The 23,550-nt window shown below is 38.4% G+C and overlaps 2 protein-coding genes across 6 annotated transcripts; both read left to right on the top strand.

The window, feature by feature from the left end:
* Window positions 1–314: 314 nt before the first annotated feature.
* On the top strand, window positions 315–9,182 carry LOC101155128 (spartin). 3 transcript variants are annotated; one of them, XM_011482346.3, is made up of 8 exons: window positions 315–443; window positions 973–1,777; window positions 3,871–4,068; window positions 5,336–5,483; window positions 5,599–5,793; window positions 5,917–6,075; window positions 7,428–7,518; window positions 7,654–9,182. In XM_011482346.3, exons 2-8 carry the CDS (start codon window positions 977–979, stop codon window positions 7,706–7,708), a joined length of 1,647 nt encoding a protein of 548 aa, XP_011480648.1. In that variant the 5' UTR covers window positions 315–443; window positions 973–976; the 3' UTR covers window positions 7,709–9,182. The 3 variants fall into 3 exon arrangements, with proteins under 3 accessions (XP_011480648.1, XP_011480646.1, XP_004075344.1); XM_011482344.3 differs by having other exon boundaries at window positions 316–443; window positions 8,303–9,182; XM_004075296.3 differs by lacking the exon at window positions 315–443 and adding an exon at window positions 444–541 and having other exon boundaries at window positions 8,303–9,182.
* A 1,902-nt stretch (window positions 9,183–11,084) lies between these two features.
* On the top strand, window positions 11,085–23,484 carry LOC101155370 (serine/threonine-protein kinase DCLK1). Of its 3 annotated transcripts, XM_011482347.3 has the most exons (17): window positions 11,085–11,265; window positions 11,605–11,987; window positions 12,132–12,478; window positions 16,133–16,232; window positions 16,446–16,562; window positions 16,748–16,842; window positions 17,861–17,945; window positions 18,042–18,211; window positions 18,297–18,416; window positions 18,556–18,702; window positions 19,285–19,418; window positions 19,508–19,585; window positions 19,905–20,001; window positions 20,128–20,208; window positions 20,295–20,417; window positions 21,035–21,099; window positions 21,499–21,678. In XM_011482347.3, the coding sequence occupies exons 2-17, from the start codon at window positions 11,627–11,629 to the stop codon at window positions 21,554–21,556; spliced, it is 2,178 nt and encodes a 725-aa protein (XP_011480649.2). In that variant the 5' UTR covers window positions 11,085–11,265; window positions 11,605–11,626; the 3' UTR covers window positions 21,557–21,678. The 3 variants fall into 3 exon arrangements, with proteins under 3 accessions (XP_011480649.2, XP_004075345.2, XP_020563782.2); XM_004075297.4 differs by lacking the exon at window positions 21,035–21,099 and having other exon boundaries at window positions 11,086–11,265; window positions 21,499–23,484; XM_020708123.2 differs by lacking the exon at window positions 21,035–21,099 and having other exon boundaries at window positions 11,086–11,265; window positions 16,763–16,842; window positions 21,499–23,484.
* The last annotated feature ends 66 nt before the right edge of the window (window positions 23,485–23,550 follow it).

A 23,550-nucleotide genomic window follows, 5' to 3' on the forward strand; every position in this document is an offset into this window, starting at 1 on the left:
TTTTTGAGCTGTTGTGCTTTTTGAAGAAATTGTTTTTAAATATTGCTTAAGTAATATTTTTTAAATTTAGTTTTCAATAGCAAATTTGCTTTAGTGAGTATGACATTTTGCCATTGATAAAAACCTTTTTTCTCATGATCATTTTGACTAAAATTATGAGAACTAAGAATTACATTTTTATTTTTTTCAAGTTGAAATTCATCAAACCTAGAATTTGTGGATGTTCTTCCATACTTTTAATTTGACAGGCATACAGACGATGGCGTAGTTGTGTGAATAACAACTTCCGATAAATACTTTCAAAACAAAACTGATATCACAACAAAGTTGAGATTCTTCATTAAAGGATACTCTTGTTTTGAAAGGTCGACAAAGGGATGTGACGTTGTTTTAAAGCCTTTCACAATTTTGAAGGAGCCTGACCTATAAAGTCCATTCAGTTGGTAAGTGGAGCTGTGGGTTTAGCCTTCTTTTTAATAGCTAAAACAGAAAAGGTACATTTGAAGATAGTTAGTGAGTCGTCGCAAATTACGGCCGCAAAGTAAGTCAGTTTAAGTAGCTAAAACGAAGCTAAAGCTAATGTCAGCAGTGTTATTTTGACAGCTCACGGTCTCTTACAGGAAATTATTAAAAAAAATACGTTGCTATAAGTGAGCATCTGACGTCGTTTGTATACAATTACCTTATCTACAATATAGCTCACTTTAAGTTTAGCGAACGTCCGCAATAGACAGCATGAAAAATTAACCGTCACGCAATTGGAGTCTTGTTGGTTCATTCTAGTCACGTGCCTGGTGCCTAATGTGTTTTCGCCTGCTTGCAAGTTATGTGGCGTAGACAACAAAATAACCCTTTTGCCTCAATGTGTGCAGCTTAAATAAGTGTAAATGTTTGTCGTTTGTCTGTTTTACAGTTCTTTTTTTTTTACAAGCTAACCTGTACTCTGACGCTGCGTTTAAACTCTTCTTTTAGGGGGATGGAAAAGGCTAAACAAGATGCGTTTGATAATGCAAGACTTCAGGTGATCAAAGATGGCTACGACAGGGCTTTTGAGTGCATCAATGAAGGACTCACTGCAGATGAAGCTGGAGACAAGACACGAGCCTTGGAGCTTTACAAGCAAGGCCGGAAACACCTTCTCAGGGCCATCAGCGTGCCCTCACACGGGGATGAGTGTGGTGGCAGCGCCTGGGAGTCAGCCAGACAGATGCAGCAGAAGATGGAGGAGACCCTGAACAACATCACAACTCGCCTCGCCATTCTAGAGACCAGCTCTGACCTCGAGTCTGCACCTACGGAGAGTTCTACTAGTGTTTCTGATTGTAGTGATCTGCCTACAAATGGTCTTTACCCAAAGCTCCAGACCAAAGAGAAGCCAAAGAGGCCAAATCCACCAAATGTTGGTAATGGACCACCTCTTGGAGCTGAAGGAGGCATGGCTCCAAACCTACACCTTATGTTTCCAACCCAAACACCTCCAGCTTACTCCCCCCAGGCAGCGGAGGGCCACACATCCATCTCTTATGGAACAGAATCAGGGGAGATGTCGCTGGTTGGGGATGAGTTCTACAATAGTTCAGCCATCTCTACACCTTCCACCCAGAGTCTAGGAGAAGATGGAGAGGAGCTGATTTACATTCCTAATGGTGTTCAGATATTCTTTGTCACTCCTGATGGACAAGTAAGCGCTCCATCATACCCAGGTTTCCTACGATTGGTGAGGTTTACAGATGATCGCTCTGAGGGAATGCCCGATCGCCCACCAGCATTTCTGCAGGTAGGACAGAAGCGAAAGCAAGCATCACTTTGTTGGAAGCATTAAAGTGTCTTCATTTATCTAAATCCAGAAAGCAATGATAAATAAACCCTCACTGCTGTCTGATGCAATAGCAGGTGGTGAAATGTCATCACTGAAGTTTCACCAGCTTGATTCAGTCTTTCTTTTGCCCTTTGATCCAGTTTTCTTGGATTTATGCTAAGCTAATCAAGGTTTCTTTGTCTGGAGCAACAGATAGGGGAGATTAAAATCTGTTGCCCTGTGGACTGAATGATTTTAGTTGTTTACTCTGTCCCTTTATTCCACTGACTGTTTGATCTCCTAGTTAAAAGCAAACAACAAATCACTACAATGTCACTCTTAACTGTTCACGTGGAGTTACAGATAGAATTGCAACATTTTAAAACCTCTTTTTTTAGATTACCAGTCCTGTTTAACCAGTTTATCAAGGAAATACTGAACTGTAAACTGCAGACAGACTATATTAACACGTAATTTATGTTCAATCAATGCAAGGCTCAAACCCACATATGACACTGTGAAGATACATTTTATTTATAAAATAGAAATCCATTAACAGAAACCGACATTTAGATTTATTATTGAGATTTAAGTCATGCATTCGTGGCCAGAAATGTATTTTGGCAATGCTTTGTGCCACAGCCCTCTTTTAAACTAGAGGATCATGAGACTGAGACTTGAATACTTAATAGGGAATTTCCCAGGTATTCATTGAGTGACATCAGGGAAGCGCATGAGGCCAATTGCATAACCCTGCTTACACTGTTTTGCTCTGTAATCTTGTTGGGCATGCAGTCGTCGCAAAACAGCAGTCGTCTTTGTCTTTCGGCTGCTCTCCTTTTAAAGGTCGCCACAGCAAATCAAATGCCTCCATCGAACTCTCTCTTCTGCGTCCTCCTCGCTCGCCCCAACCCCCCTCATGCCCTCTTTAATGGCCTGTGGAAAATACTGTTTTGGGTCTTTTAAACATGTTCTTGTGGCATTTTTCTGATGATTGACATATATGAAGAAAGCACAAAATTGCATTTCGAGTTCGTTTTCCTCGTCTGAGCTGACTCAAAATGATAGAAGACTTCAACGTGCACCAAGGACCTGATTTGAGCCCCTTCTTGTTTCCTGTGGTGATGCTGCTTGTGTTAGAAGTTTTGGAGATGAACAAAGGGAAGCAGATTGAAATGGTTTAGACCCGATCAGACACACAGTTTATGTTGGTAAAAGGAAGCTAGGGATCTAAAGGAAGACCTAGGAGATTGTTCATGGATGTTGTTAAAGAGAAAAATGACACAATAACATGTAAAAAAACAAAAACAAATGGATTGGGTCCTTAACTCCTATTAATGCGAAAATGCCCCAAAACACTTACGCTCCAAAAACATAATTGACTTTCTTTATTATTTTTTTTTTTTGCCTCGTCATTTCTGGAAGGAAATTCAGATATCAAGGGGTTAACAATGGACACCAAGAAACTTATCCAGAGGAGTCATACTTTAACTTTTTAGGATCTTGTTAAATAGTCCAGTTGAAAACTCTGCTGCCACCTTTCTGTACTTTCATAGGCCTGTTGTCAGAAAACAAATATCTTTCCTTTCTTTATACTTTGTTTTCTTCCTGCTCCACGTCAGCCACTTCTTCTACTTGGTCCTCTGTCTCATTTTTGTCATTTATTAGCTCTTCAAAGTTCTCCTTCCATCTTTCCACCTTTCAGTCTGTCAACACATTTCCATCTTTGTCACCCTAACCTGCTGCTCATCCTTCCCAAATATTTCTCTGCTTGCCAGCCTGTACCGATTTATCTCTCCCTTCTTTGCGTCCTCTGTTTTTGTCACTGGATAGCAGTTTAAGTTTTTCCTCTGTGCTTTTTCCTGTGGTTTACTCATCTGAGACCATTTGAGATGTTTCTTTGCAAATTTTAGTCACATTTATATATTTTATTTATTTAACTTCCATGCACAATTAATTCAGAATTATGTACATGTTTTAATTAAATCCAAATCTTACGGTTAATACTTTTTTTTGCTCCCCCATTCACCATCCAATATTTTACTCTAACTCTATTATTTTCTCTTTGATAGGTGTGTGACTGGCTCTACCCTCTGATGGCCGCAAACTCTCCGGTGCTGTTGTGTAACACGGGAGTGTTCATGTTCCCGGACATGATGGCACAGGCTCCAGGCTTCTATGTCGGGGTGGTGCTGTCCTCTGAGCTCCCAGATGCACAGAGGGAACAGTTTCAGGAACTGCTGTCCCAGATGACAGATCTCAGGGTTCAGGTTGGTGTTTTTTCATGTAGTTACATTTCCCCCAAAAAAGTACAAGTTTTGATATCTCTTGTTAACTTAAAAAAATAAATAAAAATACAGTACATACTTTTAAATAAGTTTGCACCAGGTGGTCGAAAAATATGATTAAACGTTACAGGCATATTGGAAAACCTTAAAGCTTGAATTACGTACTGTGTGTTTATAATATAAATACAATAAAAAACAATAAATATAAAAATAAATATAAACAAATATATTAAACAATAAATGTACTGAAACAAAAACGCATACAAATATAGAGAAATACTGTCAGAGACATTATTACTATAAGGACTTTGCGGTGCTGATGAAGATGATCACTGCGTTAGATCTTTTTCATCACATCCCAATGATTTTTGATAATGACTGTGTGAAGGTCAATCCACATCTGAAATGAAAGTCTCATTCTTCCTGATCAACTCTGTCATACGGTGAGCTCAGGTCATCCTGGGATGAGACTGTCACCAGAGATTAAAACCCATTCGCTGAAGGTAGAACCTGATCTTCATTATATTTAGGCAGACTGTTGACGTCATTCTTTGAGCACATTACAGTATCAGTTAATTAATTAACATTATTAATAATTCAAGTACAAATTATTTCAGGGATTATAGTTTCTGCTCACAAACAAAAATCTCTAATGTGTGCATTCAGCAGAAAGACACTGGAACACCAATGTTTTTGGTGCTCTTATTCCAACCTAAAGGCCCTCCTGGTGATTACTTTTGGCATTTGTTCCCCTCTCTCAGCACTGTGGGGATTTGAGTTTGGCAGGTGAGGAGAACTAATCAGTTCTAATGCTCTTATCTGGGGCACTTGGAACCATCCAAGAGTGTCAACCCAAAGACACGTTTCAGTCCAGCCACAATGGAGGCAGAGGTGATTGAGCAGAGGGATGCCCTGTAAACTAATTTTTGACAAATGAAGTCAACCTAGATACCTTCTCTGATGGAAGTCGTACCCCGTCAGACAGTAAGCACTCTTAATTGTTCTGATAGGAGATTAAGTAGAGGTTTGGGGCTGTCGCTTCAAAGATTTCTGACTCTGCAGACTTTTGTTTGTGTCAGACAAAGGATTCATTGTAATTAGAAAGCAGGAAATGAGAGAAGCTATTGTTCACATCGGCAGCACGATGGCAGAGACGAGAATCATCTGCACAAACTGATTGACGGCTTTCAGATTAACATTTTTGTTTTACACATCTTCTTTTTGCTGACCGATGTGTTTGTATTCTCAGGCTCCAGATGAAGCAGCAGAAGAAATTAATCTCAGTCAGAAAGTGCCTATTGCTACACCCGAAGAGACGGCACCAGCACCAACCGAGAAGGAGGAAGAGAACGTTCTCCCTGAATGGAGTGAAAAGGTGGCTAGTGGAATCTTGACTGGTAAAGGCACACTTTTTTATTTAAAGTTTGTTATCCTTTCGTTTGGTGTTTTATCCATTGGTTATCAAATATCGGTCAATAATCCTGACTGACTCGCTGTGTGTTATCCTGTTAGGGGCATCCTGGTTGAGCTGGGGTCTGGTGAAAGGGGCAGCATACACTGGCAAGGCTATTCACAAAGGGGCATCTATGCTCAGAGAGCACATCACACCAGAGGACAAGCCCACCCAAGTCAGCCCCACTGTCACCAAAAGCCTCCACGTGGCAAAACAGGCGACCGGTGGAGCTGTTAAAGTCAGCCAGTTTCTAGGTAACATCTTCATAGTCATGAAAAGTTTTTTTCACAGAGTTTATATCCGGGTTTTATTGTAGATCTCTAACGGAGCGTTGTTGTTGTTGTTGTTGTTGTTGTTGTCGTTGTTGTTGTCTCTAGTGGATGGTGTTTGTACAGTTGCTGGCTGTGTGGGCCGTGAGTTGGCGCCTCATGTCAAAAAACATGGAGGCAAGCTCATCCCCGAGTCCATGAAGAAGGACAAGGACGGGCGCTCAAACATTGATGGAGCGATGGTTGTAGCTGCCAGTGGCGTTCAAGGTAAAGCAAAACAGTTCTTTGTTTTCCTTGAGATGTATGTGGAACCAACTTCATGTTGACGTTCAGAAACTTAAGCAGAACTAGTTTAAAGACCTCAATCCAGTTTTTTGACTTAATTTTATGTTTTTACTGGATAAACTTGTGTAAATAAAAAAAGGAATAAATTCATGAATATGATCGCACATTTAGATTTTGTTGATTGAACAACTTAATGTCAAAGTGAATTCTTAAGATTTTCATGAAAGGCTTTACTTTTTTTATTGTCAGGGTTAGCAAAAGTTAAGCAGAGAAAACCTTTCTGTTGCTCTTCCTCCACCTGCTTGGCCACAAACTCTTCCTCAAAGAGTTGATTTATTTTCTTCTGTGATTTTTAGATAATGATGCTCTAAATCTTTAGTTTAGTAAAAAAATAAATAAAAAAGTGGTCTTAGACTTGGTCTTAATTATATACATTTCCAGTAAGTCAACTCAAAGCACATTGTAGGAAAAAAAAGCAACATACTTAGGTAATGTCTGATGGATACAAATCTAAGAAAAAGTATTGCAAAAATGTCTTCTTACCAACCAAACATGATTTCCCCCTTTTGGATTCAAATTAAATAAAATAAAGTTTGTAAATAATCTCGGCAGAAAAACCTGGGCATGAACTAATTACTTCAATTAAATGATGAAAAAGAATGTTGCATAATTCTTATTTCTTCTTTTTATTTTAAGATGCATTTTAAAGGGAAAGAAACTAAAAAAGGTAAAACGTTTTTAAACTGTTCCAGGTTTTATGGAACGTTAGGACTAAATTCATAAGAGAAGTTCTGATGAGCTTTGAAATGTCATTTTTAACCATGCTTTTATTTTTGAAAAGTATTAATTTTTCTATTAATTCAAGACCAAAAAGTGATACAAGTACATGAAATACTTGAGAGAAATGTTTGAAATAAAAAAACGTTTGTTTTTGATCCACTGAACTGAATCTGTGCATAAACAATTCACTGTAGATCAGTATTATCTATAAATAAATAAATAAATAATGTAATCATTTGTAAAATCTAAAACTTGTGTAAGTGAATATGTACATTAAGGGTTAGGTTTTAGTAGGAAAACTCAGTTCTGTGCCCTAGTGGGAGGATGTCTGCCTCAAGACACTAGACTGTGGGTTTGAATCCACAATTGGGTCATTGGGTCATACCAAGAACCAAAAAAATGGGAGCAAATGTTTTCAGTTTTCAGCACCTCTAAAACTTCCACTTTAAGATTTGTATTGGGTAAACCACCAAATGACTCTTATTGCATATCATTTATTTGTTGAAAAGTTGAATTTTGAACATAATGTGTGCTGGAACCATGTTTTTGTCTAGGATTTGCGACCATGTGGACCGGTTTGGAATCGGCAGCCAAGGACATTGCTTCAAGTGTTGCAGCAGAGACGGTCACCACCGTAAAACACAAGTACATTTTCAACGTTTTTCACCTGCTAATTGTGCCCGCCATCATAGCTATATTTTGATTCAGATTATGTTTCTGCACCATATTACAAATAACTAAATTTTCACTTTTTTTGTACATTTTCAATTTGCTTTGCAGATTTAGGGGCCTAGAAAACGTCTTCGACACACCTAATGAGAAGACGTGTAACTAACTATACACTAGAGATTTTACTAATCACTTCATTAATCGCATATGAATAATTTAATTCTCTGTTTTCTTAACATTTTGCTTTGAGGAAAAAATGCATTACTTCCCTCCCTTCTGTGTTAATTCACTACATTCCTTTACTTTAACAGAATTTATTCTGACATAAATGTCCTAATTTGGTAATAATTTAACTATAACATCTTTTCCTGCTTTAATAACACGTTATATGCTCCGATTTTAACGTAACAAAGTTGATTCCAGCTGATTCCATTCTGCTGAATCACCCAAAAATATTGATTTTAATGAAATCTTCCTTAAATAAACTTCTTTTGTTTCTGACTTGGTGGGAAATCAACATTCAGGAGGTCGTAGTTATGGTTTCTATGTCCATGTGAAGAACAGAAATGTGCATCTTTTAATTTTCTGGTCATGCCTGCCTACTCTCAAACATTAATTGGACTTTGAATTTTTACAAGTTTGTATGCAAATCCTGCACTTGCATGACCCTCACATGGATATTTCCTTTTCGGTGTCTTTTCAGTCCTAAATCACTGCATCTTTCTTTTGCTCTAACCTCTTACCCAATCTGACTTCCAAGGTACGGGGCCGCAGCGGGACAGGCCACAGACCACGCTGTCAATTCAGCCATAAATGTCGGCATCACTGCCTTCAACATTGACAACCTCGGGATCAAAGCCGTGGTGAAAAGAACGGGCAAGCAAACGGCACAAGCCATCCTGGAAGACTACAGGCTTCAGGAGAAACCAGAGAGCGGGAAGCAAGTAGAGAGTTTCAAGAAATAGTGCTGTCTGACGGTGTTACCTCAGCTATGCCTTAAGAAGGTTACTAATACAATATTAAAGAGAGAGCTGTTTATAAACATCTTCTATATTACAAATGGAACTGCTATGATTTGCATATCTTAATTTATACAGATGAGCACTTTAATCTTTGTGATATAGAACAGCAGGATTTTAACGTGATTGTATAAATCAAACCAAAATATCACTTTACTGTTAGAAGTATTATTTAGATATGACCATTCAACATGAAAGCCCCTATATTTAAATCTGTTTATTAAAAACGTATATATTTTGAATTACTCTTCAATAACTGTCATTCATAAATGTGTGTTTGTAAGTAAATGACTAACCAAAACTAAATATTTTTTATAAATATTTCTTCAAATTTCATCTTGTCTGATATGTTTGGTTGCTGTGCTGACTGTGCCTTTACACAATAAACCATTTTGGAAGTTTGTAAATGTTTGTATTCTGAAACTTTCTTCTGGAACATTCCTGATGAAGTCAGAAAATGGTTGTTGGCTCTTTAGTCTAAATGTCAGGTGTCTAAAAACATGAAATATTTATGTTCAGCTGCTATACCTTCAAATCTGTCTAAATCTGATGTGCTCTACACTAGCCATGTACAATGAAATTTTCTCCTAAATAAAGATTTATTTGAAGTAAACATGAAAATATTTAGTGTTTTTTTTTTTTAAACCACTTAACAAGATGGGTTGTTTCAACTTTTAAGGCTGTGTCACACAACCGTACATTTTAGGCATATTGCATGGATGAAAATTGGTCATTTGTAAATACTCGTCGAAAAGATTTGTGGTTTTTGAAAGAATATTACCCTCGGTGTAACTGTCAGGGAGGGGAAAACAAAGATACAGCCTTATCTCTTTTCTTCCAAAGAATGGGAAACTTAACAATTGAGACAGAAAAGGATTCATTTTGTTAGAATTTCCCATGACATCTGGTCCAGTCCCATGTCTGATCCAACCATTTTTCATAGACTGCAGTGAAGCTGATCCTTCCACATCGGCAGCATTTGTCCCCGGGGAAACAGTCGATTTGTCCAACAATATTGGCCAGGCGTCCACCGAGGTCAGGCCGTCAGCTGGAGCAAATATTCGATCCATCGACTGTTGATGCAGGAGACAACTGCAAATACACTTGTTTGCAGATTCTCTTCTGGATGCAGCATCCCAGTCAGGGCTGGGGGATAAATAAATAGATATAATGCACCAAGTTGGTACCCTGCAGTCACTCCTGACTATCAAATTTAAAAAATGTAATAACTTTCTTCATTGGTTTCCAGAGATGACTTCTCAGAAAGTTGAGATCAAGTATTTTTAGATTAATTTTATTCAAACTAAAAAAATAAATCTGTGTAGCTCTTGTGAATGCACCCTGTCCTTGTTGACATGTTAACCTAATGAAAGCGAAATAATTGTTCACGTAGGATAAGATCTTTTGCTGCTGACATGAGGACACATTAGACAGGTAGCTTATTTATTATTTACAGACATTAAGTGCAGTTGTATGTGGTCAGCTGGAAAAATGCAGAACCATAAACAACATGTTCTGGTGAGAAATACCACTGATTTTCCACTATAAACAAAAATGTTATATAGCAAATGAAAATCTTTTTTTTTCAATTTTTAGATTACAGTAAAGACCACACACAAAAATAATGACCAAAAAAAACTTATGTTACACTAATCTTTGCAAGAAGAAACTTTAAAACTCACTTTTTTCAGCAGAATAACAGTTCTTCTGGTAGTTTCCCCTTTAGACTCATTAATAAAAGCCTAAAGTCTAAAGAATGCTGATTTTAACTTGCTTGTCTTTTGCCAAGATGCTGTTTATGAAGTTATAAGGAATTCACAAGATTATTGACCTTCTCAGAAACAAAGAAGTTTTTCAAAGTCACAACCTTTCTCTGTCTTTATGAACATTTTAGCCAAATTACCTGGTCAGCAGACCTGCATGTAATCCTTTAGACAGAGGATAAGAGTACAGCATCAGCGACTGGACAGAAGCCTAACACTAATGTAAACGCTGGCATAAAACTGAATCAAGCCAAAAGTGCTGACAGCAATAAATGCTATGTTTTTAATGGCTTCCTTTGTGTTTAGGTAAACAGTAACTTACTGTTACCTGTCCTACATAGAGATCACCTGCTCATAGTGCAGCTCAATTAATCTTAAAAGTCTAGGCTGCTGTTGGAGCAAGTGAAAACGCATTCCATCTATTCAGTACAACTGTGAGAGATGAGCAACAACATACCTATTTGTTGTACTATCTTTCATTTTACTGTTAGCTTACTGTCTTGCAATTAATTAATTTAATATTTACAAAATAATAAAAGGGACACAAATTTAATTTGGTTTTTAAATCACCAAAGCATGTAAATTATTTAGATCAATAACTTGGAGAAGAAAAAAAAAAAGTCTATCAGTTTTATCTGTTTAGAAATGGATTTAAATGTCATTTGCTGAGCAATCCTGCTAGAATGCTGTCTTGTTGCCATGGAGAACTGCTTCTCCCATCTGTCTGAATTACTGCAATGGAGCAGGGGAGGGTGGAGGACACCGGCTGCCCTGCCTCCAGTCTGCATGTGAGCACAGGGTAGAGCAGACACACGGCAGCAGGAAGGGAGGCCACCATCATAGTGCAACAAAGGGACGCATGATTCCTCCAAGGCTTCACATAAATAAAAGATTGAGGGGCGTCTCGTTTGGAAATCCTTGCATTTGTCCTCACCTTGAAGGTAAGAGATTGCAACAAAACCCTGTTTTTTTCATTGTACAACCTTCTGCTATCAGGATTTAGCTTGCAGAATTTTTTATGCAGCCAAGAATCTCAAATAAGTGTTTGATTCTTATTGTTGGATTTTGTGAATAATACTAGAAATAGAAATTTAAGCACATCATGGGACAAAAAATGGGCGTGACATGCTCTTTCATAATGTTTATAGGAAACAATTGTAGAATCAGAACACATCTGATTTCTACATGTTTGTCCAGAACTTGATAGGTGTAGAATGTTATCCTCAAATTAATTCAATTGAATCAGTTATTGAAATTCTAAGCCTTTTTTATTGTTTTAGAGTATAATAGCACAAAACAGTCATGGAACTGGAGCATTTTGACGAGCGGGACAAGGCTCAGAGATACACTCGAAGGGGTTCAAGAGGAAACGGGCTTCCCAGTCCCACTCATAGTGCTCACTGCAGCCTGTACAGAACCAGGACACTGCAAACACTGATCTCTGAAAAGAAGGCCAAAAAGATTCGCTTCTACCGCAATGGGGACCGCTACTTCAAAGGGATTGTCTATGCCATATCTTCAGAGAGGTTTGGGTCTCTAGACGCTCTGCTTGCTGACCTCACAAGATGTCTGTCCGATAATGTCAATCTGCCTCAAGGAGTAAGAACCATATATACCATAGATGGGGTCACCAAGATTGCCTCTATGGACCAGCTGGTGGAAGGTACGTTTGTACACTTAAGTTTGATCTACACTGATGGTAAACCACAAAATACAGACAATGTGGTGAAAAACTTTCTCAATCTTTCCAGAAAAATTGTTTTTATTCATTACTTAGTTTAAAACTTGTTCTGTTGTTTTTGTCCAGGAGAAAGTTATGTCTGTGCATCCATTGAACCCTTCAAAAAGCTGGATTACACTAAAAATGTGAATCCCAACTGGTCACTTGGTGCAAAAACAGCTGCGTCTGTCCGAGATCCTCCTTTTCTCTGTAGCAACAAAGCCGGATCTCCAGAAACCAGAGAGAGCAAAGATTTCATCAGGCCAAAACTGGTTACAATTGTTCGCAGTGGAGTCAAACCCCGCAAGGCTGTTCGCATCTTGCTCAACAAGAAAACTGCTCACTCTTTTGAGCAGGTTATGACTGACATAACAGATGCCATTAAGCTCGACTCTGGAGTGGTCAAAAGGCTGTACACCGTTGATGGCAAAATGGTAGGTCTGGGTTTTTATTATACCTGTTGGCATATTTTCTTCGTAACCCTTGTGCTATCCTAGGCACTTTAGCATTGGGAGTTGGGTCATCTAGACCCACTAGACAGTGCGCTCAACCTTTTATCTTCAATGATTTGTGATCTTCACTGGTGTCCATGGATTACATGAAATCTTTCCACCTTTATCCACCTTTGTCATGGTAGGGAGAACACGTCAATGGAAGGGTGGGGTCATCTAAGATAGCATAAATTAAGGTGGATCATCATGGGAACTGGACCAACGAGTGTGATGTGTGACATACTTCTGGCTCCAACCAAATGAAGTCAATTCAGTCACCATTTCTTTATGAAACAGCCGTTGCCATGTTGGAGCCAGATGACATCAGTAAGCAGTGGTTGGGACAAGTCAGTCTGAGTCCAAACTTTTATGTAGTTAGCTTGTTGGAAGGCAACACCCCTACCACATGAAAGCAAGCTCAGGAGGTTCTGTCAATCAAACGCTTTGAACGTACATACGTTTATTAAAGCATCTGATTTCTTGATAGAAATCTCTGGAATTTTGGCTTCTTGGAACCAGCGGGTACTTCCCGTTTGGAATGGGAGGCGGGATGGGTCACTCAGTCCAGTTCTCACATACAGTCAATGAGTAGACAGAAAAATTCTCAGGTGAGATTGTGATTACTTTTATAGAGAAGCTTCATTTCCACAGTAGCCTGTTAGTTTTGTGTTTTGGGAGACATTTTTTTAGAGGTTCCATTCAATTAAAAGTAATAATGAATATTTTTATCCAAGGAAATTGTTGAATAGTTTATAAAAAATGTGTTCTTCAGTAATCTTATGCTCGTCTTTTGTACTTCTTTCTACAATTGGGTACTTTTTATGATATATAAAGACGTCGTATGTTAACAATAACTTCCCTTTTTATGCAACTATTTTCAAAAACATTGAGTATAATTTTCTGTATCTAATGAAGGGTTACAATCCTTCATTCATTTGTTGGAAGACTTCTTCTTTACCCTTGTAGAGGAGCAGCCTAGTAGGTCTGATGTCACCTGGGAGTATTGCTAAATGTATTATGAGAAGTAGGTTTCTAGGACTCCTTCTCATCCTCTTTACTATAGTGCTCTAGCAGTACTTTAAAACATATATTTAGTTTGGACAAAACAGGAAATCTGAGTGGTAAATATAAACATTTCTCAAGTAATTGATCTTTTTATTTTAATAAAACGTCCAGAATTACCAGCTAATCAAACTGTACCCACAATACACCCTGTATTTCTTTGGGACGATGCTAAAACAGGATTTGCTAACAGATCTTTAATGTTCAGTTTATAAAGTTAGTGTAGTTCATCTACTGTTGTCTGTCAGAATTAATACTTGTTCTTCGTCGTTTTTGATCCGTTTTACTTTAAAAAAACAGAGGTGAACACATGGCTGAGCAGTTGAGAAATTTTCACAATTATCATTAAAAACACTTACATAGCACTCAGTAAGTAAATTTAATTACTTTTCTGTCCTCAAAGAACTTTTTTGAGTGCTTGACAATGTGCCAGTCTGTCTTTGCTCCATGTCCCTTCCTTCCATGTTGTGAGCCCAGATGGCCAAACAAACACCCGCTGGCATCAAAGAGCACATTTTCATGGGTGTTTTAACCTTTAGCAAATAACTGCTTGTGCTTTTGTAGAGTTGAAATCGTCCAGTTTTCATGTATTTTAAGAAATATTCAGGAATTACTCTTTTTTTGTGGCAGAATAAAACATGCACATGCTGCACTTTATAGCATCAGTACAATCCCCACAGTGTTATGTTTCTGTCTCTGTGACAACCCAGATTTGTTGTGTCTTCTTTATGAAGTTACTTATTTTGGATTCATGGTTCTATTTGTGGATCAGCTTTGTGTGTGGATCTCGACGGCAGTGTTTCTCTGCTGCAGAGATACACTGATGGTCATTTCTTTTTACAAACCCACACTGTGAGTTATTTAAACAGGCTGTGAGGTGGGAAGGAAATATTACAACTATTGCAAAACATGTGAGGTTGTGAGAAGACGTCTGAAAAAACTCAAACCACAACATCCACTATCAGATCATGACAGGAAAATATTCTGATGGAAAAAAATAATGCAAAGAAAGTTTAACCCTTGTGCTATCTTAGATGACCCCACCCTTACATCGACGTCTTCTTCGTACCATGAAAAAGGTGGATAAAGGTGACTAAAACTGATTTCCAGAAAATAAGGCAGCATAAGGCCATCCATCTCATTTCTGTCACTTCAAGTTGATCAAAACGGCTGCTTCTGCCAAATGGAACTAAATAAGCCAGAATTATTTCAAAGTGATTTCTATTTAGTTCCCACCTCCTGCACTTAGAGCTCCTACCTTCTTTGTTTTGCTTCCTATTTAAGTGCTTCTTGAGTAACAGTATTATGGCGTTTGGCGTGGGCTGCGTCAATTAGCTGCTGTTGCACGGAAGTCTTCCATAGGTATTTTTCAGAGATGAATACCAGCAGCAGCGCACATGCTTATGGAAATCATAAACCCTGACGATCAATATTTGCACAGGATGCTCCAGGACCAAATAAATGTTTGTTTGTGTTGGTCGAGAGGACACTATTCTTTATGGATCTGCTGAATCTTTGTGCTTGAAGAGAATTGCAATCGTTATAAAGCAGCTGTCCCAGTAAAGCTTCATTACAAACGTTTTGTTCCTCCTTTTGTTGGCGCATTTTACTTTCCAGTGTTATGTATTTGTGCCACCATTTAAAAGGTCAAAGGACAGTGGGTTTTTTCTTCTTATTAGCATGGTTTTACAAAGCTTCTTCTAAACATGAAGCGTATGTTTATTATGTTTGAGAGGGCCTTGGTTCAAATCCTGCCTGGGTCATTTCTGTGTAGAGTTGGCCTTTTCTCGTGCTTGTGGTTTTCTACCACAATCCCAGCATATGGATCGTAGGTCAAATGGTCTCTTTAGAATTTCCCATATGCAATACCTTTTCAAAAATTCGCTAAAAATGTTTTTAGCATTGTGTTCACACTGGACTGTTTCTACCCAATACTACAGTTGGAAGAGGTATGGTGCGACATGTCGAAGCGGTGCAAGTCTTTCTAATTTTGCTCCAGAGTTTTTCTTTTGCTGCTCTATACGGATATTTAAAAGACTTGGTATCATATAATTCCGGCTAGGGACATACCACGAATATTAATTTCTCTTTTATAGAAATACCAATACTTCTTTTTTTATTACAAGTAGTCACTCGAACGTGCATTGCTGAGGGCAGTGTGAAAGGTAGATGTAGCTGAAGATGAGAATGTAAGTGTGTGTCCTTGTTCTCTGGGTGGCCCTACAATGGACTGGCGAACCATTTATGGTATCACACAAGAGTCAAAGGTATCTCACCTTTGACTCTTGTGCTATCATAGGCACTTTAACATTGGGAGTTGGGTCATCTAGACCCACTAGAGAGTGCGCTGAACTTTTTCTCTTCAATGATTTGTGATCCTCACTGGTGTCCATGGATTACATGAAATCTTTCCATCTTTATCCACCTTTGTCATGGTAGGGAGAACACGTCAATGTAAGGGTGGGGTCACCTAAAATAGCACAAGGGTTAAATACATGTTTGTTTGTGTATAATTAAAACTATCTTCTTTGCCAGGTGACTTGTCTTCAGGACTTTTTTGGGGAAGATGATATATTCTTTGCCTGTGGCCCTGAAAAGTTCCGCTATCAAGATGACTTTAACTTGGATGAAAATGGTAAGGGCAACTGTGCAGCTAAAGCTTTGTGGAGCTGTCGGTTTTTTGTTTTATTAAGCTTTCCCTTTTTCCCCCCATTTTTAAAACAGCTGAGATTTCACGTCTCAAGTTTTATACTTGTAAATAAAACCTCAGAGTATTCAGTACTAATGTGGCCATTTTATCAGCTGTGATAAATGCTGCTACACTAGTGGAATCCCTTTTTACTTACAGAATGCAGAGTGGCGAAGTCCTCCTCATATGGACGAATATCCTCATTGCAAGGTCGCTGTTCCCCTAAAAGTGGAGGCTTTGTCCGCAGAAGCAAGTCCCCCTCATCACCTGGTTCAGGTGAGTGTGAAAGCACGAGTTTCTATAGTTCTGTAAAGAATTAATAACGTGTTATTTTTAAAATCTCTTTTTTCTATCTTTCATTAATGATTTAAATATTTAAATAATTGCAGGATACAACAACTTCTTGTTTGCTTTATTTCTGGTATGATTTTTGTCTGTTTTAAATTCTGTTGCACCAACAGTGAATGGCAACGCAGGCAGTCAACTGTCAACCCCTCCCTCTGGGAAATCTCCAAGCCCCTCTCCAACAAGCCCAGCAAGCCTTAGAAGACGGCAGGTAATAAGAGAGTTTAGGTTTTTTATAACGAATGCACTTTATTTGTTGCAATGTCAAAAATTATTTTAGACAAGCTTTAAAAACTAGCTTTTTAACCTCTTCCTTTCGTAAACTGGACCAGACTGGTAAAAAATCTACTTAGTCTTTAATTTAAAAATTATCCAAACCATTTAAATAGCTAAGTATTATACTATTATTATGACTGTAATGTGAAAATATTGAAGGTTTTTAAGAGATGGGGTAATGGTTAACACTCTTGGCTCACAGCAAGAAGGCCCTGGTTTGAATCTCAACTAGGACCTGTCTATGTGGAGTCCAATGGAATGTCCATGTTGTACCCCACCTTTGCCCAACAGTAGCTGGGATAGGCTCCAGCAATTCCGTGACCCCAAAATAAATGATGGAGATTTAGTAAATGAATTAATGATTTTACCCTTGTGCTAATATGCACTTTGACATTGGGAGTGAGGTCATCTAGACCCACTAGACAGTACGCTGAACCTTTTTTTTCAATGATTTGAGACCTTCACTGGTTTCCATGGATTACATGAAATCCTCTCCACCTTTATCCACCTTTGTCATGGTAGGACTAACACGTCTTGATCCCATAGGATAGCACAAGGGTTAAGTTCCCCAACAAAAACTCATGTAAAGCATATTTTCTAAATTTAAAAGTGTTAACTGTTGTTGACTTTTTTACATTTGCACATTCTTGCACATTTCTGCCTGCACTGTTGTAAATCGTTTTTACATTATTATACCACCTTACTTGTGTAAATTTACTTGTTTTCATTTGATTCTATTTTCTTTTTATGATTACAAGCTGCTATGGTAACACACACATTTCTCAGGTGTGAAATCAATGAAGTAATTCTGATTCTGATTTGGTTGTTGGAGTGATTTACTAGAATAGGTCATGCCCCTTTTTTCCAATTTATTTCAAAACAAACTTTTTTTACAAGCTTCTTAACTTTTTTATTTTAAGACAATTTCATGTTGTCTTTCATCTTGTTTGTAGGGATCACCCCACAGTGGCTCCTCACTCTCATTGGCTTCCTCCAAAGTCTGCAGCTCCATGGATGAAGATGGACCCGGGGTTGAAGGTCGATGACTTCACCTGATATCAGCGTCGTGGCAGAAAGATGAGTTCATATGTCCTTTAATTTACACCACTTTAAATTTTTACCTTTGCTTTGCAGCCGAGACAGCAGATGAGTTCTCCTCTGTTCCTGCCTCCATCGCAGAAAGGTACAAAGTGGGGAGAACTTTGGGGGACGGGAACTTTGCGGTGGTCCGGGAGTGTGTGGAGAGATCCACTGGAAGAGAGTACGCTCTCAAAATCATCAGCAAAGAGAAATGCAAAGGAAAGGTGAGGATGTTTGTAAATGTGAATACGGGTTAAGGTGTTCCATCTTCTCTGACGAAAAAGGGTTTAATTCCACCTCTCCCCTCAGGAGCACATGATACAGAGTGAAGTAGCCATCCTCCGGCGTGTGAAACATCCAAATATAGTTCTTTTAGTGGAGGAAATTGACTCCCCCAGTGAGCTCTATCTTGTGATGGAACTAGTTAAGGTAAAGTGCACATTTACTGTATACCTTAACTGCTGTGTAAAGAATGTAGATATTCACAAATCATTCAAATTTGTTATTTTCAGCTCATAAATATACATATAAATGGTTTTATTTTCATTACTGGTACTGTTCCCATCAGGGGGGGGATCTCTTTTATGCCATCACCTCCTCCAATAAATACACCGAGCGAGATGCCAGCTGTATGCTGTTCAACCTGGCAAATGCCATCAAGTATCTTCACAGTCTGAACATTGTTCACAGAGACATCAAACCAGAAAATCTGTTGGTAAGTATGCTTCTGCATTGGATTTTCTACCGCTCACCTTACACTTCTTTTTGACTAGTCCACTCCTATGTAATAACTTGAACTTGCACTTGTTTGTTAAATGACAGATTTACTCTGCCTGAAGTCATTGCATTTAAATAAAGCTGTAAATCTGGGAGCTAATGTGTGATTCATAACATGCTGATTAAAGTAAATTACCTTTTCTTAAGCATATTTAATTAGATTTTATCACAAAAGAAAATCTGAAAGCATAAATAAGAAATTATGGGCTTTTATAGCTATTATATTCATGACTGATTTTATGTTTTGTCCAGGTGGGCAAAATAGATGAAATGGAGTTGAAATAAATGTTCTTCTTGTTCTAAATAATAATAATAATAAATAAATAAATAATAATAATAATAATACTCTAACTCGTACTTTAAAAACTTATTTGTTTCAAATATTAGCTGTAATAAGACTTTTCTTAACCATTTTATCAGAAAAAATGTAATTTTTATGTTGAAAATCTCTAATAGCATATGAAGTTATTTTGTAACCTTTTAACATTTTGCCCACATCACCTGCCCTGTTGTTGCTCAGGTGTTTGAGCATCAGGATGGAAGTAAATCTTTGAAATTAGGCGACTTTGGTTTGGCGACCATCGTCAACGGACCCCTATATGCTGTGTGTGGCACTCCTACCTATGTAGCACCAGAGATTGTGGCTGAAACTGGGTAACAAATTGTTTTAATTGTGTCCTAACATTTACCTTGAAGATACCAAACGTCCTTCATAGCTGCTTTCTCCTTCTTTTTGACTACAGATATGGCCTCAAAGTAGACGTTTGGGCTGCTGGGATCATCACTTACATACTACTCTGTGGATTTCCTCCCTTTCGCAGGTTAGTTTGACATTTACACTAAAGCTTGTGTTTACTAGTTCACATTCAAAATAGAAGTTCAGTTCTTTCAGCCCTCTGCTACCGTTTTGAATCGACTTGGTGTCACGTGTTTGTCACCTCTGGCTTATAAGGTTAAAACACATATACTTCGACATTGATTTATCTATTAGTATTTTTATTTTTTTTAAAGCTACAAAACTTTGACTGTAAAGGAGAAGGGATTTTTTTAATCCTACGGTCACAAAACGGAATAAAAAGTTTAAATTCTTTATTTATGATGTGTATTATTTTTTTCTTCCTCTTTTTTTACATTTTGCAGCAGTGAAGATGATCAGGAAGCTCTCTTTGAACAGATTTTAAAATGCCAGTTTGATTTCCCCACACCCTACTGGGACAATGTTTCAGATGCTGCCAAGGTCAGTGTCTGGATTTTTCTTCCCTCTTATTGGTTATTTTCCCTACAAAACAAACAAAAAAAACAATACGAATGACAAGCTCTTGTTATACAAAAAAACTGAAGGATAGAGTTAAAAATCTTTCAGACCCTCATTACGAAGATGCTGGAGGTTTCAGTGGATCAAAGATACACAGCTGCACAAGTGCTCGATCACCCTTGGGTCAATGTAAGTCTTCTGTACCCAATTAGTAGTGAGACACACCTTCTATGCTGGGCTGGAGCTCATGGATTGCTGCTCTTTGGATGTTCCAGGGTGAAGGTGTGGATGGAGTGTCAGAGAAAGAGCACCAGCTCCTAGTGGCTGGAAAACTTAAGAAGCATTTTAACTCTGGACCGAAGAGCAGCAGCACTTCAGCGGGAGTTTCCGTGATCACAGTAAGCAAAGACGTCTGACTCATTACACTCGGCCCATGTTTCTGTGCTTCAGTGCAGCTCTCTTCTTTCTGTGCTTTGGCAGTTCAAAACGGTGTGAAACCGTAGTTTTAACCATGCAGCTGCTGCTTGGCACCTCTCTGCTGTTTTCATGAAATAATTGTTGTTTCATCAAACCCAAATAAAAAACGAGTTCATCGTTTCACGTTTCGTGATGTAAAAAAAAGAAGAAAAAAGTCTGTTTTGTGTTGAATTTTGTGTTTGCAGTGGTCCATCCCCATGTCACTGCCATGTCTGTATGTTTGTTTTGTCCTTTCATCCTCATTGCTCTTTCTGGACGCTCAGCACTGTGTTGGGAATTGTCACTCATGACAAACACAATTATTACGTGTGTGTGATCAAACTATTTTGAAATAATCACCAGTATTGTGTTTGCAGATCAAATCAGTTACTTTTCTATTTTCTTTTTCTTTTGAAAAAAAAAAAAAAAAATTCTGACATTTTATGAGATGTCAACAGTAACAGGCCTCTAAAAAGCTACAGGCTAAAGGGTCTATAATATGCTGCGTTCAAGGTGATTCTCTGAGTTGCGTTCATTTCCCTCTGCTCCTCCGGACCAGGACATTGCCAACCAGAAGTCAGGGTCTCCGGACCATTGCCAGCACCCAGGATTGTGCTGGATAAGGTATGACACGGCGCAGTGCTGAGGTGCAGCTAGAGCTTCTGTGGCGTAGCTCCAGCTAGTCTCCATTTCTCATGGAACCCACCGCCCATCAGTGTCAGCAGCGTCACTTCATCACATGTTCTCATCCCAGCTTCATTTCTTGGCTGGTCTTTAACTTTGTGCCTACTTTGCTACAATTCCCCATGATTTAATCATTTTTGCGCAAGAAATGTTGTCATTAAAGCGCACATTTCAAAAATTAAATAAGCTCAGCTTGCTTTTTATGTGGGTTTGTCAAAATTCCCTCTGTTTTCTGCATGCCACTTTGTGTAAAAGTGATTACCTTCCCGAGTCAGAGAAACACTTCTCCTTTTTGGATCTGTCTAAAACCTCACTGTTGCGGCTGTCATCCTCTCTCAGACCACATCACTTGATAAAGAGAAGCAAATTTTCAGACGAAGACGCCACCCGGATGTGAAGCCCACTTTTGGCCTCCCACAGGACATCGATGACCCTGTCCTGTCCCCCGCAGACTCTGAAGACTATTCCTTAAGTTCTGGTGACACTGTCCGCTCACCCACTTCCCCGTTTTAACCACCCTTCTGACAGCCCTGAACCTGGGAGAGCTGCGATGGCACAAAAAGTAATCAAACAAGTGGCACAGTCTACTGACTGCAGAAATTTAGTTTTTTTCACAACTTGGGTAGCAGAGTTTGTAAATGCATATTGAATGCAGCTTTCTTTATGTTGAAGCTCTGTTGACTGACTTTTATCTTACATTGCTTTCAATGCTGCCCTTCCTCTCAGCTTTTGTCAGTGTTTTTGTTATAGCTCCCTCAAAAAAGTAATTGAGCTAAAATAAGAAAGGTTGGATTATTCCTCAAATGCTATGCCCATATTTAAATGTTAGAACTTGTATTTTGCCAACGTCTGTCTATTATTTTCTTCTGATGGCTTACTTTTCCAATGAAAAAGCATTTAAGCCTTTTAATTATTTATTCTTCTATGAAAACACCCGTTCTTGGGCCTTATTTAGTACCCTGGCGACCTCTGGTGGTTAATCTGCGGTACTGCAAGAAAATGGCATTGAATTTGGTGCAGTCTGCTTACAGTTTCAGTCAACTTTCATGTATGATTTTGACTTATGTAGTTCACGAATCTTGGGCACTGTGTTTTTACAGACATAGGCAATAAAAAAACTAACGCTGCCACATAACCTTTCAAAAAGATCCTCTTTCACGATGGCTTATCTCCAAATACCTTGGGACACAAAAATGTCTGATGGTTGTAACTAAGGATTATTGGAAATGAAGTACTTCTTGTTACATGTCTGTGAGAATGGCTGTGATGGTGATTGTAAAAGTAAATAATTGTCAGTGTAATAGTTAGTAAACATGGCCTTGCCTTGGCACACGTGGACTTCAAGTGCAATTAGGAGTTTTGTTCAGCGAGCGCATCATCAAAATGCGTCCTGTAAATCCATGCATGACTGAGAATGTTTCGACAACTAGAAACAGACTGGGGTGACTGGTGAAACATTTACATTCTCCCATTAAAATGAGAATTTTAGTGTTAATTCATTAGTGCTTCCAACCTTTTTTATTTATTTTTATTTTATATCTAAACGAGGGAAGAAAGGCAACCATTTCTTTTCACCATGCACTTGTTTAGCTGGCCAGATACTCACAAATGACACTGAACTCCCCTTCAGATACTGTATGTGACCTGCATGCTTCACAAAGAACACAGCATCTGTTGTTTGGATATTTTACTGTTGGATACACACAAATCCCTGTCGCCATTGTCTGCTCTGTCAATAATAGATATCAGTTCTGGTAAACAGGTGTGTTCCTGGAATGAAAATGTGTCTTTGCTTTCGCTGCAATGTAATTTCCCATCGTTGTGTTGTAAAAGGGCTTTTTTCTTTTTAATTAGGAGAGGAAACACAAAGCACAAGGGAAGGAGTTGCTTATCTAGGGATTTTTGCTGAAACCGTCCTAGTTTTCCTTACCTGGAAAATTTGCAGTTTTTAAATACATTTTGAATCGTGTTGATGCTGGAGTCAATGACAGAGAATAAAAAGGTTTCTTTTTTCATTCATCCTTTCAAAAATGTTTGTAACCCTTGTGCTATCCTAGGCACTTTACCACTGGGAGTTGGGTCATCTAGACCCACTAGACAGTGCACTGAACCTTTTTTCCTTCAATGATTTATGATCTTCACTGGTGTCCATGGATTACAGGAAATCTTTCCACCTTTATCCACCTTTGTCATGGAAGGGAAAACATGTCAATGCAAGGGTGGGGTCATCTAAGATAGCACAAGGGTTAAATAAACGCAAAACATTCAAGTTCTTAATTTGTAACATATACTCTGCAAATAAAAAATAAAAAACTGAGAACCAAAGTCCAAGAATTTTTTTTCTGAGGGTTGAACAGCAGAGGGCAGTATACCCTAACATCCCAGCCTTAC

The sequence above is a fragment of the Oryzias latipes genome, chromosome 13 (assembly GCF_002234675.1).
Source record: "Oryzias latipes chromosome 13, ASM223467v1".
Taxonomy (NCBI): domain Eukaryota; kingdom Metazoa; phylum Chordata; class Actinopteri; order Beloniformes; family Adrianichthyidae; genus Oryzias; species Oryzias latipes.